This window comes from Heterodontus francisci, chromosome 2 (genome assembly GCF_036365525.1).
Source record: "Heterodontus francisci isolate sHetFra1 chromosome 2, sHetFra1.hap1, whole genome shotgun sequence".
Taxonomy (NCBI): Eukaryota; Metazoa; Chordata; class Chondrichthyes; order Heterodontiformes; family Heterodontidae; genus Heterodontus; species Heterodontus francisci.
Genome location: NC_090372.1, coordinates 24352350 through 24367601, shown reverse-complemented (window position 1 = coordinate 24367601; position 15252 = coordinate 24352350). Strand labels below are relative to the sequence as shown.

Sequence of the window (15252 nt, the reverse complement as noted above, 5' to 3'; positions counted from 1 at the left end):
GCTCAATGTTCAGCACCATTTGCGACTCCTCAGATACTGAAGTAGTCCGTGTAGCAATGCAGCAAGACCTGGACAATATCCAGGCTTGGGCTGATAAGTGGCAAGTAACCTTCGCGCCACACAAGTGCCGGGTAATGACCATCTCCAACAAGAGACAATCTAACCATCTCCCTTTTACATTCAATGACATTACCATCACTGAATCCCCCACTATCAACATCCTGGGGGTTACCATTGACCAGAATCTGAACTGGAATAGCCATAGAAAGATGATGGCTACACGAGCAGGTCAGAGGCTAGGAATCCTGCGGTGAGTAACTCGCCTCCTGACTCCCCAAAGCCTGTCCACCATCTACAAGGCACAAGTCAGGAGTGTGATGGAATACTCTCCACTTGTCTGGATGGGTGCAGCTCCAACAACACTCCAGAAGCTCCACACCATCCAGGACAAAGCAGCCCACTTAATTGGCACCCCATCCACAAACATTCACTCGCTCCGTCACTGATGCACAGTGGCAGCATTGTGTACCATCTATAATATGCACTGCAGCAATGCACCAAGGCTCCTTCGACAGCACCTTCCAAACCCAGGACCTCTACCACCTAGAAGGACAAGGGCAGCAAATGGTTGGGACCACCACCACCTGCAAGTTCCCCTACAACCCACACAGCATCCTGACTTGGAACTGTATTGCTGCCCTTCACTGTCGCTGAGTCAAAATCCTGGAACTCTCTCCCTAACAGCACCGTGGGTATCCCTACTCCACATGGACTGCAGCGGTTCAAGAAGGCAGCTCACCACCACCTTCTCGAGCAATTAGGGATGGGCAATAAATGCTGGTCTAGCCAACGTTGCCCACATCCCATGAATTAAAAAATAAACACGATCTCGTGTTCATGTCTGCAGTTTGGCTGCTTCTGTGTAAATCAGTTATTTTTCAACAAGCCAAATAAATTTGCAGCAAAACAATTCAATGTTGTGTATTTGAAAGTTATCTGCCCAATGAAATGAAAATGATACAATGGCAATAAAAACAAAAAATGCTGGAAACATTAAACAGGTCAGGCAGTATCTGTGGAGAGAGATACAAAATTAATGCTTCAGATCAGTGACCTTTCGTCAGAGCTGGAAAAAGTTAGAAATGTAATAAAAGCAGGTTCAGAGCCAGGTAAAGGGTGGAAGGCAGGAGAGATTAAATGGCAAGAGGATGAAGGTGCAATGAAAAAAGGGATGGTAATTGTAGTATAAGGGTTTTAAAGAGTTAATGTTTGGGACAGTGTGAGTAATACCTCCCACTATGACGATGTAAGCGATCACATGTGAACGAGACTTGAGAAGAAGAGAAGCACTGTGACCATCAGTGGAGTTAGACATACTTGTATAAAGTGTATATAGTTCTCCAATATGTAATAAACTAGTTATTGTTAAAAGTTACTGAAGACTCCGTAATCTCTCCTAGCTGGAGGAACCAACATACAATATGGTGGTTCTTGCTGCACAACCCCCAGAAAAATTTGAAATTTGTCAGACCTGAAGAAGTAGCGCCAAAATCTGCAGAACTCGGAGGCTGTGAAGAACTCCAGAGCTACTCCGTCCATGAAGTGGAACCATGGAGAGTTGGGAGTTGACTTAGAGGCATTTAGGCTACACCACAGAGGCATGGTGGTCTGTGGCAAGAAAAGTTCCGATCCAACAATTGCAGGCTTTGAGTCGGAGAACCAAGCAACGGTTGGGGATCTGGTGAGAAACCCTTTTTTAAAAAAAAAAAATGGGTACAAAATTGTTGCTAACAGCACACTAGGCAGGCAGCACCAGGAAAAACCAAAAATCCTTAACATGGGCAGATCCGAGGTCGGCACCACTACGCAAGGCGAGTCTGAAAAGTGGGGGAAAGAAAATTTAAAATGGAAAGAAAAGAGTAACTACCTAAAAAGTTTTTAAAAGCCATGGATCTTAAATTTACACTACATGGAAGGACTCAAAACTGGTCACTTTGGAGAAAAAGATCTTTGAGGTATAGAATTGTTTCAAAATTAGACCGCAAGTCTGAAGCAGAACAAGTCAACACGTTATTCCCTGGGAGCAATAGAAAACTATTATTGCAAGACAAGGCATTAATGAGATATCAGATAAATTTGAAAAAGTCTCACAAGCCTTTAATGTGTATTTCATCCTGTGGAGCAACAGGCTTTTAGAAAGGGCCAAATTCAACAGAAGGGTCCAGAAACCAGCTGAACTTTATTAAGGACCTTTACAGGCTATTGAAGGATGCGAACATGGAGACCTAAAAGCAGAATTAATACAACACTGCACTGTAATAGCTATTGCTGATGAGTCCTTATCTGACTTATTGCAGTCTAAAGAAAATCTTTCCCGAGACAAAGCAATACAGCTGGTGAGACGAGCAGAGGTCTGTAAGCAGAACAAAACAACCCTGAGAGGTGAAGAAAAACCTTGGTTCTGGAAACCTCCAGCGACTCTACAGTTCCATAAGCACAGGACTATAAAAGAAGTACCAGAAAAGAAGCTACACTTCGGAGGGAAAGTGCAGGATGCCAGGAAACCCTATCAGCGCTGTGGTGCCAAAAAGACCCACAGGCGCGAACAGTGTCCTGCAAACAAAGCGGAATGCTTTCACTGCAAGAAAGTTGGCCATTTTGGGAAGATGTGCTGAAGTAAAACCTCTACTTCCACAGCTTCTAAAGGAAAAGTCTTCATGCATAGAGCTATTGATGAAGTTGAACAATCTCCATCAGAAGAGAAATCAGAAAACTTAATTGGTGCGATCAATGACGCTAATCATGCATTCTGGATGCAAATATTTGTCAACGGACATATCTCCAACTTTAAACTAAACACTGGAGCGAGCGTAACAGTTTTATCAGACAACGAACCATGGTTATTAACGCATTGCCTGCAACCAACGGAAACTCAGGTACACAGTCCAGGAGGGATTGAACTGAAAATCAAGGGAAAGCTGCAGGCAACAGTCCAGAACAAAGGAAAGCAGATATTGGAAGCACTATGTTCTACAGAATCAAGACTTGTCTCTTTTTTTTTTAAGTAGAAGAGCTTGTATAGACCTTCACCTTATCAGGAAAATTGAAGTTAAGCAGCAAGAATCCAGGAGTCACTTCCAAAAAGACTTTCCGAAATTATTTACTGGTCTAGGAAGATTTAAGACTGAATGTAGTATTACTTTGCGAAAAGATGCTAAACCTGTTTGTCTTTTCACACCTAGGAAGATACCACACCCAATAATGAGCAAGCCCAATGTGGATTAGCACCATCAGAACTGTTGATGGGAAGGAAGTTTAAAACACAACTTCCCATCCTACCCATAAACTTACTTCCAGGGCTAGAAGTCTAGGATTATCAGAGTTCAAGACCGAGAAAAGTCTTATCAAAACACGGCAACAGGAGATATCGTACCAGGAACTTACCCAAGTTGATGGAAACAGAAAAGGTATGGGTATGAAGCAGTGAGTAATTGTCCAGAGATACGCTAATCAACAGAGATCTTATTTAGTACATATTTCAGTAGGTACAATAAGAAGAAACAGGAGAAATCTTACTTCGATTCATCAAAGACATCAATCGGTCATACATTTGGATGAACCAGATGTTGATCCTGAAATTCAGAAAGCACCGGATACCACAAACCTCAATGAAGGCCGTCCAAGTCAAGAAACAAAAGTTCAGAGAAAGACTACTGATCTTCTAAATCTAACAACACGATCAGGGAGAGTTGTGAAGCGTCCTGACAGATTTGACTCTGTGATGTCAGAGACTTGAGGAGAGATGGGGTAGTATGTAAAAGTAAAAATGAATGTACAGAAAATATATGGACAAAGACTTGGGGCAGATGTAGTCTAAGGGTTTGAAAGGGTTAATATGTGGGACAGTGAGTGTAATACCTCCCACTATGATGATGATCTAAGAGACCACATGAGGGAGAGACTTGAGAAGAATCATGACTATCAGTGGCGTTAGGCATACTTGTACAAAGTGTATGTAGTTCTCTTAATATGTACAAAGAACAAAGAACAGTACAGCACAGGAACAGGCCATTCAGCCCTCCAAGCATGCGCCGATCTTGATGCCTGCCTAAACTAAAACCTTCTGCACTTCCGGGGACTGTATCCCTCTATTCCCATCCTATTTGTCAAGATGCCTCTTAAAGGTCATTATCTCCCCCGGCAGCAAGTTCCAGGCACTCACCACCCTCTGTGTAAAGAACTTGCCTCATATAACCCCTCTAAACTTTGCCCCTCGCACCTTAAACCTATGTCCCCTAGTAACTGACTCTTCCACCCTGGGAAAAAGCTTCTGACTATCCACTCTGTCCATGCCGCTCATAACTTTGTAAACCTCCATCATGTCACCCCTCCACCTCCGTCGTTCCAGTGAAAACAATCCGAGTTTATCCAACCTCTCCTCATAGCTAATGCCCTCCACACCAGGCAACCTCCTGGTAAACCTCTTCTGTACCCTCTCCAAAGCCTCCACGTCCTTCTGGTAGTGTGCCGACCAGAATTGCACGCAATATTCTAAGTGTGGCCTGACTAAAGTTCTGTACAGCTGCAGCATGACTTGCCAATTTTTATACTCTATGCCCCTACCGATGAAGGCAAGCATGCCGTATGCCTTCTTGACTACCTTTATCCACCTGCGATGCCACTTTCAGTGACCTGTGGACCTGTACGCCCAGATCTCTCTGCCTGTCAATACTCCTAAGGGTTCTGCCATTTACTGTATACCTCTCACCTGCATTAGACCTTCCAAAATGCATTACCTCACATTTGTCCAGATTAAACTCCATCTGCCATTTCTCCACCCGTCTCCAACCAATCTATATCCTGCTGTATCCTCTGACAATCCTCATCACTATCCGCAACTCCGCCAACCTTTGTGTCGTCCGCAAACTTACTAATCAGACCAGCTACATTTTCCTCCAAATCATTTATATATACTACAAAGAGCAAAGGTCCCAGCACTGATCCCTGCGGAACACCACTAGTCACATCCCTCCATTCAGAAAAGCACCCTTCCACTGTTACCCTCTGTCTTCTATGACTGAGCCAGTTCTGTATCCATCTTGTCAGCTCACCTCTGATCCCATGTGACTTCACCTTTTGTATTAGTCTGCCATGAGGACTAGTTATTGTTAAAACTTACCGAGGACTTCATAATCTCTCCTAGCTTGACTAACCAAACATACAACGGTAATAACTGTAATGAAACAAGTAAAGAAATGGAAGATAACTCTGGGATGTAACTGGAAAGCACAAGAAGGGAAACAGAAAGCAGTGAAAATGAACAAGGTTAAAGAGAAGAACAGCAATCCTGTTGGAAAGAAGATCAGAACTTTTGCCTTGCACCATTTGACTTACCTGCAAATCATTAAATGGTTTATTCTTTCCTGGACTAAAATAATATGCTGCTATCTGTCTTGGTGCATTCACTAATCAAGGATTATGTCTGAAAATTCTTACATTTTCAAAAGATGTATCACACCTATCATCCAGCCTATCTGCACTTGGAGCTGGTGTCATCAAATTCACTTACTTTAAGTTCTGTAGAGCACCTTAAGGAAGATGATCTGAAGTACTGGGTCATGCAGTGAGATTGAAGATTCCTCATTCACGTCTAGGATTTGAATCTAACCAGACTGATGGGATTAAAGTCTCCTCCATTTGTTAAGAGCATGACTTTTAAAAGGAAATGGGTGTTATGCTGCACCCTTAGTGACCTCATCCGCTGAGTAGGAGAGCTCTATAGAGCAGGGAAGCCTCAGCCTGAGCTCGTTGATCTTAAACAGCATAGCAACATGTGCTGCAGTCGGCTTCAGTGCCCCATTGATTAGAGAGAAAAAAATATTGGCCAACTTTCCACATGGTCACTGCCTTGTAATCACTGCTGGAAGTGCAGGTGGGAACTTTAAATGAGAACATGTTTGGGCTTAGTATTGTTGATGAATAACTTGATACTTGCTGTCAAGGCTCACATATTAGCCACCTGCATGAGTTATTGTCTTGGTTGGATTACTGTTGCCCCAGCAAAGAGTTGCAGCCTTTGGGGAAAGGATAGGAAGTTGAAGAGAAGAAATGGTTAGGGAGCCTCAGTCAAGTTTCCGGTGTGTATAGTCAGCAACCTGGTACTAATTGCATTAAATTGTTCATGCAGTATAGAGATCCCAATGTGAGTAGTTAATATGCGAAATAGGAAACTTCAGATTGGTGTAGTAGCAGATAACGTCTAGCGGTGGAATTGAGGATCATTGTTGAGGCATAATATAGGGATTCTTGTATAGTATCTGGCTGTATTGTAGCTGACGTGGGAGTGCATGTTGCTCACACTGAGTTTGGAAGTGGGAAATATATTCCATACTCCAAGGCAGACACTATTGGCCTTGATGAGCACTCAGAAAAAAACTGTGGGTGACATCCTGTGATGGTGAGTTATGCTGATCTGGAATGCAATGCCTGAAAGTGTGGAAGCAGATTCAATAGTAACTTTCAAAAGGGAATGGGATATGTACTTAAGAAAAAAAATTGCAAGGCTATGGGAAAACACAGGGGAGTGGGACTGTTTGGAGAGCTACGTCTGAGAGCTGGCGCAAGCATGATGGGCCGAATGACTTCCTTCTGTGCTGTCTGAATCTATGATCAGCAAGTGATCATCATTTGCTGTGCAACTGATTTATGCAACTGACCACCAGGACACCACTGAACCTTTTCCAATCTATTTTGTTCGTCAGTTCTCTGCAGGAGTGAGCTTTGGTTAATGAGAAGCTGTGTTCCGGTTTGTTTTGTAAAGTTTCGTTCTTTCACTTTTACCCTTTTTGTTTGAACTGCATGATTTCCATTTGATTCATATAGTACTGCACATGGAAGATGAGTGTCCATTTAAAATGGCGAGAATAGGTTGGTGTCATTTATGGCAACAGTACTGTAGTGTTTTGGTGCTGGACTAGCAACCCAGAAGTCAGGAGTTCAAGTCCCACCATGGCAAATTATGAAACTGAATTCAATAAATCTGGTCATTTGTGGGCTGGTACCATATAAAATGACAAACGTTGCTGAATTTTTGTTTAAAAAAAAAAACCCAAGTGGTGCACTAAGGCCCTTCGGAGAAGGGAACCTGCCGCCCCTATCTGGTCTGGGCCTACATGTGACTTCAGACCCATGCTATGTGGTTGATTCTTAATACCCTCAGGGCAGCTGGGTATGGGCAGTAAACATGGTCTTAGTGATGTTGCCAAGATCCAAGAAGCAATTGAGTGACCATTTTTGCTTATTTTCACAGTTCTCTCTGATCTGATGGCTGTGCCAACTTGGTGACTATTGCCTCCTTTAACTTCTCTTAGGCCCAACTGATACACGACAGGAATGCAGCAGCTCACTCCTCTGGTACTGACAAGCTTTTAGTTCCTGCTGAAGGAGTCCACATGACCTGGACCAAAGAGAAAATCATTGCAGAAAAGTACAAAAATAAAGAATCCTTATCGCCAGAAGGTGTGAGAGATATTTTTAACATGAAACCGTAAGTTGATTTAAATTTTATTTTAAATGAGCATGCTGTGTTCAGCCTCTTTAGTCAGTAGCTCTCCTGTTAAGTACATTCTGTAATGTGTAGTGATCTGAAATGTGTATTGACTTCCCTGTACAGTTCTAGGGACTGCTTAGGCTGGTTCACAGAATCAAACAGCACCAAACTCCTTTGTTAACCCCAACAGCTGATGCACATTCAAACAGACTCTGGTCATTTGGGTGATTGGACAAAGAGAGGCACCAATGCTGGTCAGATAACAGGTCCTCTTTGCGACTCATCGAACTGAATAGAATTGTGATGTCTTTGAGTCGTATTCATATGAGCACAGTTTAAGGCCTGACTCCACTCAGATTGCTCAGGGCGGTAGAGTGCCATATTCAGAAAGAATTTGGATCCATTATTGCAAAGTGTGTGACCAGGATCCAAATGTGGGGTTAGATAGTTTAAAAACTGCAAGTTTTTATATCTGTTTAGCATCCAGCAAGTTCTCAATCTTCAGTGATCTTACCCAACGGCCATTCAGGCTTGTTAGATATCTCACTGACATGGAGACTTGAGGGCAACTAACCTGGAGAAAGAGAGGCGAACTCGGCCTATGCCTAACTTAGTGGTTATGGTGCTGGACCAGCAACCAAGGTTCTTAGATCTGGGCAACCTCACCACGTCCATGTTTACTGCCCATTCCTAGCTGCTCTGAGAGCATTAAGAGTCAATCACATATCATGGGCCTGGAGTCATATGTAGGCCCCGACTAGATCGGTGCAGCAGGTTCTCTTTTTTTTTTTGAAGGGCCTTAGTGAGCCTGTTGGGTTTTTATGCTTGTCCTATGCCTAACTTCCAAATAAAAGTCTTGTGTGAGTGATTCTACAATTAAAAGAACCACCAGATGATACGTGGATAAAATAACATTCAGAAGATTATAGGTTTTTGATATTTAGATAGTTCTATTTTATTTCATTATAATTTAAATTTCACCCAAATTTTGAGTTGTTTTGAAAACATCCAGGTAAAACCTTTTGAGTGCAATCACTAATGGGATGAGTCGAATAGATCAGAAAGCCCCAGGTTCAATTCTTGGTTTGTGCTGCATTGGCTCAGCTCAGTTGCAGCTTTATGGTAGGAGTTGGGAAGGTTCATATTTCAGATGTGATGTTTCGCCAGATAGAGTACATTTAAATGCCACTGCATTTAAAGCCAACTTAGCAATTTCTTATGAAGTGCTTCACTTTAAGAAGATAACGCCAGAAGGTTGCAAACTAAAGCAAACATGCCTTTCAGGCCCAAATAACAGCTAATTGGTTACTCTTAGCAGATCCTGTATGACTATTTCTAAGTACCGTTGTTAGTCACTGAGCACAGAATATCTGAGTTCCCATTACAGATTAGATTCAACATTTTAGATGGGGATGGGATGAATGTGGTGCAGCACTTGGACCAATTATAGACATCAGGGCAGAATGAGATCTTAGTGGATTGGTATTGGGGATGGGTAGATTTACTTGGTCTGATCAGTTTCGCTGCCCCTAGCTTCACCAAAAAACCTTTACCGTGTGCCTTCTAAGAGATGGGTGTAAAGTGTTGCCATTAGGGGTTGATGTCCAACTTCAGCAAGTGCAGAAAACTGGGGGTAGTGCTTGGAATTCATTATACCATTATTGGAAGTGGGTGTGTAACAGAGGTTGGTAGTTAAAAACGAGCAGGCAACTTACCTGCTCAGATCTCGACCATTAGCAACGATAACCTGCTGGTGGAAGCCTCATAACCATGTAAATCAAGGTTCATCAATAAGATCCTGATAAAGTTTTAACATTGACCTGAGCAGGGAAGTCACTGCAGATAGGTTGGCAGTTGGTCTGAAGACAGAAGAGGCCCTTCTGGTGAGTCTTAAATTTTCCTTTCTGGGGCCAGGAGGAACAGGAGTGCTCCTTCAAGGCTGCACAAGGAAAGTTGCAGTCTCCCCTACTGTCAGATGCCTTCCCCCACCTCTTTCCCTTCCCTGAGACCCACCCTATATCCTGTCCTCACTATTTAGCTGCAAACTGATGGATGATCTTTGGTTGCCCCATCTTCACTTGTGCGCATTCTGGGAGTGGGAGTGGACCAGTAATTAACTGGTGGTTAAAATTGCTGTGACAGCCTCCCATTGCTACTGGCTGGGAAATCAACTCGTGAGTGGTTTCCTGCCCCGAGTTAAAATCTGCCTCTTTGGAAAACATGTTGATGCTTTCTGATTTGTCATTTCTCACCCAACCAAGAATGCTTGCAAATCACAATAAAGCAAACATTAGCCATGCCAGGAAACAGTTGGGAAGCAGCTGACTTAGTGTGAAGTCAATTTATTAAATTATAATATCCCATCATTTTTATGATATTTTAGAAATGCAGTTTTTCTTCAGCCTCTTTTCTTGGCTCTCTGTAAAATTAGGAACAGCGTCAATGTTCGAACTTTGCAGTAACACTGTCATTTTTCTTTCCCTCTGTTATTTCAGAGAATGGGGAAATCTGTAAGTCACGTTTGATTTTAATTTAATCTGTACTCCTTGAGTGTGTTTGTATTTATAGATAGTCCTTAACAGCACATGATGTTTTCTCCAAAAGCTTCAGTAACTCCAGCCTGGAGGAAGTTTGCTCTATATTCAAATTATTCTCAAGAGTAAGGGCTCATTTCGTTTGCACTAATTCATTTTGGACACTTGCTATGCAAGATTGTGTTTTGTGTTATTTATTAATGAATAATTTGCACATTCAAATTGGATGTTAATGTGGTGTCCAGTGCATTTCCAGATCGGATCTGTATATTTTAATTTACCATCATAGTTTCCAGGATCTTTGATTTTTCTATTTGGGCAGTGACTTCATGTATCATTCTTCCCTTGTTCAATGTCGGGAGCTGGTCCCACTAGTGGGCTGCCTTCCACCTACCAGCCTCCATAAACTTGAGCTCCTCCACAAATCTGCTGCCGTATCCTAACTTGCATCAAGTCTCATTCACCCATCAGCCCTCTGCTTATTGCCCTGCATTGGCCCCGAGTCCAGTAATGCCTTAAATTTAAAATTTTCATCCTTGTTGTCATATCCTTCCATGGCTTCAGCCCTCACTAGATCTGTAACCTCCCCTCCTCCAGCCCGATAGCTTCTGCAATCTCTGCATTCCTCCAACTCAGGCCTCATGCTCATCCTTGGTTGTCTCTGCATCTTCACTGGTGATCATGCCTTCAGCTGTCCAGGCACTAGCACTGAAATTCTCTCCCTAAATATCCCTCCTCCTCTTCCTCTTCCTCTTCTTTCCCCTCTTCCCCAACCCCCCCCCCCCCCTCCACCTTCCTTCTCCCACCCCCCCCCCCTCCACCTTCCTTCTCCCACCCCCCCCCCTCCACCTTCCTTCTCCCACCCCCCCCCCCTCCACCTTCCTTCTCCCACCCCCCCCCCTCCACCTTCCTTCTCCCACCCCCCCCCCTCCACCTTCCTTCTCCCACCCCCCCCCCTCCACCTTCCTTCTCCCACCCCCCCCCTCCACCTTCCTTCTCCCACCTCCCCCCCCCTCCACCCTTCTCCCACCCCCCCCCTCCACCTTCCTTCTCCCACCCCCCCCTCCACCTTCCTTCTCCCACCCCCCCCTCCACCTTCCTTCTCCCACCCCCCCCTCCACCTTCCTTCTCCCACCCCCCCCCCTCCACCTTCCTTCTCCCACCCCCCCCCTCCACCTTCCTTCTCCCACCCCCCCCCTCCACCTTCCTTCTCCCACCCCCCCCTCCACCTTCCTTCTCCCACCCCCCCCTCCACCTTCCTTCTCCCACCCCCCCCCTCCACCTTCCTTCTCCCTCCCCCCCCCTTCCACCTTCCTTCTTCCCCCCCCCACCTTCCTTCTCCCCCCTTTCCCCCCCCCCACCTTCCTTCTCCCTCCCCCCCCCCCCCACCTTCCTTTCTCCCCCCCCCCCACCTTCCTTTCTCCCCCCCCCCACCTTCCTTTCTCCCCCCCCCCCCACCTTCCTTTCTCCCCCCCCCACCTTCCTTTCTCCCCCCCCCACCTTCCTTTCTCCCCCCCCCCACCTTCCTTTCTCCCCCCCCCCACCTTCCTTTCTCCCCCCCCCCACCTTCCTTTCTCCCCCCCCCCACCTTCCTTTCTCCCCCCCCCCACCTTCCTTTCTCCCCCCCCCCCACCTTCCTTTCTCCCCCCCCCCACCTTCCTTTCTCCCCCCCCCCCACCTTCCTTTCTCCCCCCCCCCACCTTCCTTTCTCCCCCCCCCACCTTCCTTTCTCCCCCCCCCACCTTCCTTTCTCCCCCCCCACCTTCCTTTCTCCCCCCCCACCTTCCTTTCTCCCCCCCCCACCTTCCTTTCTCCCCCCCCCACCTTCCTTTCTCCCCCCCCACCTTCCTTTCTCCCCCCCCACCTTCCTTTCTCCCCCCCCCACCTTCCTTTCTCCCCCCCCACCTTCCTTTCTCCCCCCCCACCTTCCTTTCTCCCCCCCCCCACCTTCCTTTCTCCCCCCCCCACCTTCCTTTCTCCCCCCCCCACCTTCCTTTCTCCCCCCCCCACCTTCCTTTCTCCCCCCCCCACCTTCCTTTCTCTCCCCCCCCCCCCACCTTCCTTTCTCTCCCCCCCCCCCACCTTCCTTTCTCTCCCCCCCCCCCCACCTTCCTTTCTCTCCCCCCCCCCCCACCTTCCTTTCTCCCCCCCCCCCCACCTTCCTTTCTCCCCCCCCCCCTCCTTTCTCCCCCCCCCCTCCTTTCTCCCCCCCCCCCACCTTCCTTTCTCCCCCCCCCCACCTTCCTTTCTCCCCCCCCCCCCCACCTTCCTTCTCCCCCCCCCCCCCCTCCACCTTCCTTTCTCCCCCCCCCCCCCCTCCACCTTCCTTTCTCCCCCCCCCCCCCTCCACCTTCCTTTCTCCCCCCCCCCCCCCTCCACCTTCCTTTCTCCCCCCCCCCCCCCCTCCACCTTCCTTCCTCCCCCCCTGCACACTCCCATGCTTTAGAGCTCAAAGATATAGAAGTCGTTGCTCATTGCTGGGCAGCCCCAGTTTCTGTAACCCCTCTTGAAACTGTGGCACCAGTGAAAGTGAATTGACTCGCAGGCAAAATAAAGGCCATCTCTGGCATAACTGTCCAAGTCCCTGTGTCCACAATAATTCACAAATTATTGGAATACCTCTGCTAGGATGTAGAAGGACGAATCCTTTGACCCATTGCTCACTAATGTGACCATGAAGAAGTGGTCTCAGACTGCGGGACAAACCTTCCTCTCCTTGTATCCATGTACACCCACCACAAGTCGGAGGATGATTGTATAGCAGTTGAGGGGCTTTATTGCATCTTTGGCTCATTTTTCTCCTGTCTAGCCTCTGGGCCCTCTGTGGCTGAGTGTATTGCCCCCACCCAGTAATACTCTGAATGAGAAGGACAGTTGTTGGCTATCAATGGCCTGAAATGTCTGGCGAGCCACTCAGTTTACTCTTGTGCCTCAGTAGCACACTGTGCAATATGTTTATGGAGTAAGCCATTGAGTGAGTCCCTTAAATAAGTATGTCCTTTTCCATTTGTTGAGTGACAACATATTGAGCAGATGATGCATTTTTTTTAAGAATCTCTCTCTGTTCCTGAGCAGCATTTTTGCCATTTAGTCCAGAATTAGATGTAGGGTGCTATAAGATTTGATATAACAATCCCTGGCAGACGTCGCAAAATGGGCTAATCAAACAGGCAGATTTTAATATACAAAATTCTCATATCATAGGACATTGCTTTAAGCAAACAATGAAGCTTTTGGCTGTGTGGGCTGGAAAGGACTGAAGAGTCTTTCTCTTGCATGTGTTTTGTGTGTTGGGTTTATAAGCATGACACAGATCTTCAAGATTTTTCACATCATAATGCTTTTTTCGGTGTTGCAATGGGGAGCTTAATAGGAGATGTTTAACTGTACCTGAATGTGCCTTAGAGGTGTGGTGATGATTGTGCCGTGTCAGAGTATCTGGGCAAGCTCTTCTTCCTGAAATGTGCCTGCTCCCAAAAGTCAGTTTCAAAATGTCTTGCTGGAGACAAGTTAGCACAGGAAGAAAATGTTCTGCTTTTTTAGTACAGCTTTTCTATTTATAACTTGTGTTTTTAAAATCCAAGACAGGAAGCTTTCACCTCAGTGACACCAGGGGCAATTGACGATGGGACCCTGGGACGTTGTATATAAATATTTTGCCAGGTCACTGCTCTGTATGTAATTAGTATCAATCTGAACACCTGTGGTCATTGTTGAACCCAGCTCCCACCAATATGTTTGTGATGAGGCATCCTAGTTAGTTAATGAATTCATGAGTGAAGGGATACAGTAGCCTTTTGGTTTATGGTATTGGCCTAGCAACAAAGAAGTTATATTAAACTTGCAAAGAACCTCGGTTAGACCCTATTTGGAGTGCTGAGAACAGTTCTGGTCTCTATGTTGGATAAAGGATATAGAGACACTGGAGAAAGTGCAAAAAAAATTTGCTAGAATGATACCAGAACTGTTCTAACAGATTATACCTATCAGGAAAGATTAAACAGGCTAAGACATTTTACTCAAGAAAAGCGAAGACTGAGGAGTGTTCTGCTGGAATGTTTCAAGATTATGAAAGGGTTTGATGGAGTAGAGGTAGAGATGTTTCCACTTGCAGGAGAGACCAGAACTAGGGACCATAAATATAAGCTTGTCACCGATAAATCCAATAGGGAACTCGGGAGAAACTTTTTTACTCGGAGGATGGTTAGGTGTGGAATTAGATACCAAAGGGAGCAGTTGACATGAATAATATAAGACACATTTAAGTGGAAACTAGATAAGCGTGGGGTGGGGGGAGAAAGGAATATTTTGATTGGGTTTGATGAAGAGGGGTGGGAGGAGGCAAGCATAGAGCATGAACACTGGCACGGACCTTTTGGGCAAAATGGTCTTGTTTCTGTGCTATAAACACTTTGTGCAGTTAGCAGAGATGTTATAATGTATTACAATGTTGCCCACAGTGTCCATCAGTAAAAATGTGAATCTGCAGCTGTTACATAGAGGGAATAAATTCTATAACTGTGTGTTTAAAGTACACAGTAGCCAGATGGCAAATGTCTGCCTTCCCTCCCCTTCACTTCATCATACATAGATCCCTTGCAGCTCTGCAATATAGTCCAACTCTCTCCCATCTCAGTCTCTCTGATATTGAAACCCTTGTATGTGTTTTGACTCAACTGCTCTACAACCCCTTCTTGCTGGCCTCTCCTCCCCCACCATTCATAAACTTTTATCTTGTCCAAAGCCATATTGCTTTGCTGTCATTACAGTCCTTAACCAATGGTTTTCCAGCATCTTAGATTTAAAACTTTTGTCCTTGTCTTTAAATCAGTCCATGGTCTTGCCCCATCCTAACTCAGCTATGTCCTCCAATTCTATATCTCTCCCAAAGTCTCTGTTCTGACTCTTCCCTCTTGTCCATCCCTCTAATGCCTCCATCCCACCAATGACAGAACAGCCTTCAGGCAACTGGATCCTACTGTCTGGAATTCCCTCGCCATTTGTTTCTTAGAGTCATTGAGAGATGCAGCACTGAAACGGGCCCTTCGGTCCACCGAGTCTGTGCTGGCCAATAGCCACTCATTTATACTAATCCTACATTAACCCCATATTCCCTACCACATCCCCACCTTCCCTCAATTCTCCTACCACCTACCTACACTAGGGGCA

At 45.7% G+C, this 15252-nt stretch overlaps 1 protein-coding gene across 9 annotated transcripts in view; it reads left to right on the top strand.

The window, feature by feature from the left end:
- Positions 1–7583, top strand: part of LOC137383106 (solute carrier family 12 member 7-like) — a 238156-nt gene extending 230573 nt beyond the window's left edge. For 3 of the 9 annotated variants that reach the window (XM_068055655.1, XM_068055656.1, XM_068055654.1), the window contains one exon: positions 7371–7578. In XM_068055655.1, coding sequence (XP_067911756.1) covers positions 7371–7550 — 180 coding nt within the window. In that variant the 3' untranslated portion in view covers positions 7551–7578. Of the gene's footprint in view, positions 1–7370 lie in introns of all 9 variants that reach the window. The other 6 variants (XM_068055651.1, XM_068055658.1, XM_068055657.1 and 3 more) reach the window with 3 other exon arrangements.
- Positions 7584–15252: the final 7669 nt, after the last annotated feature.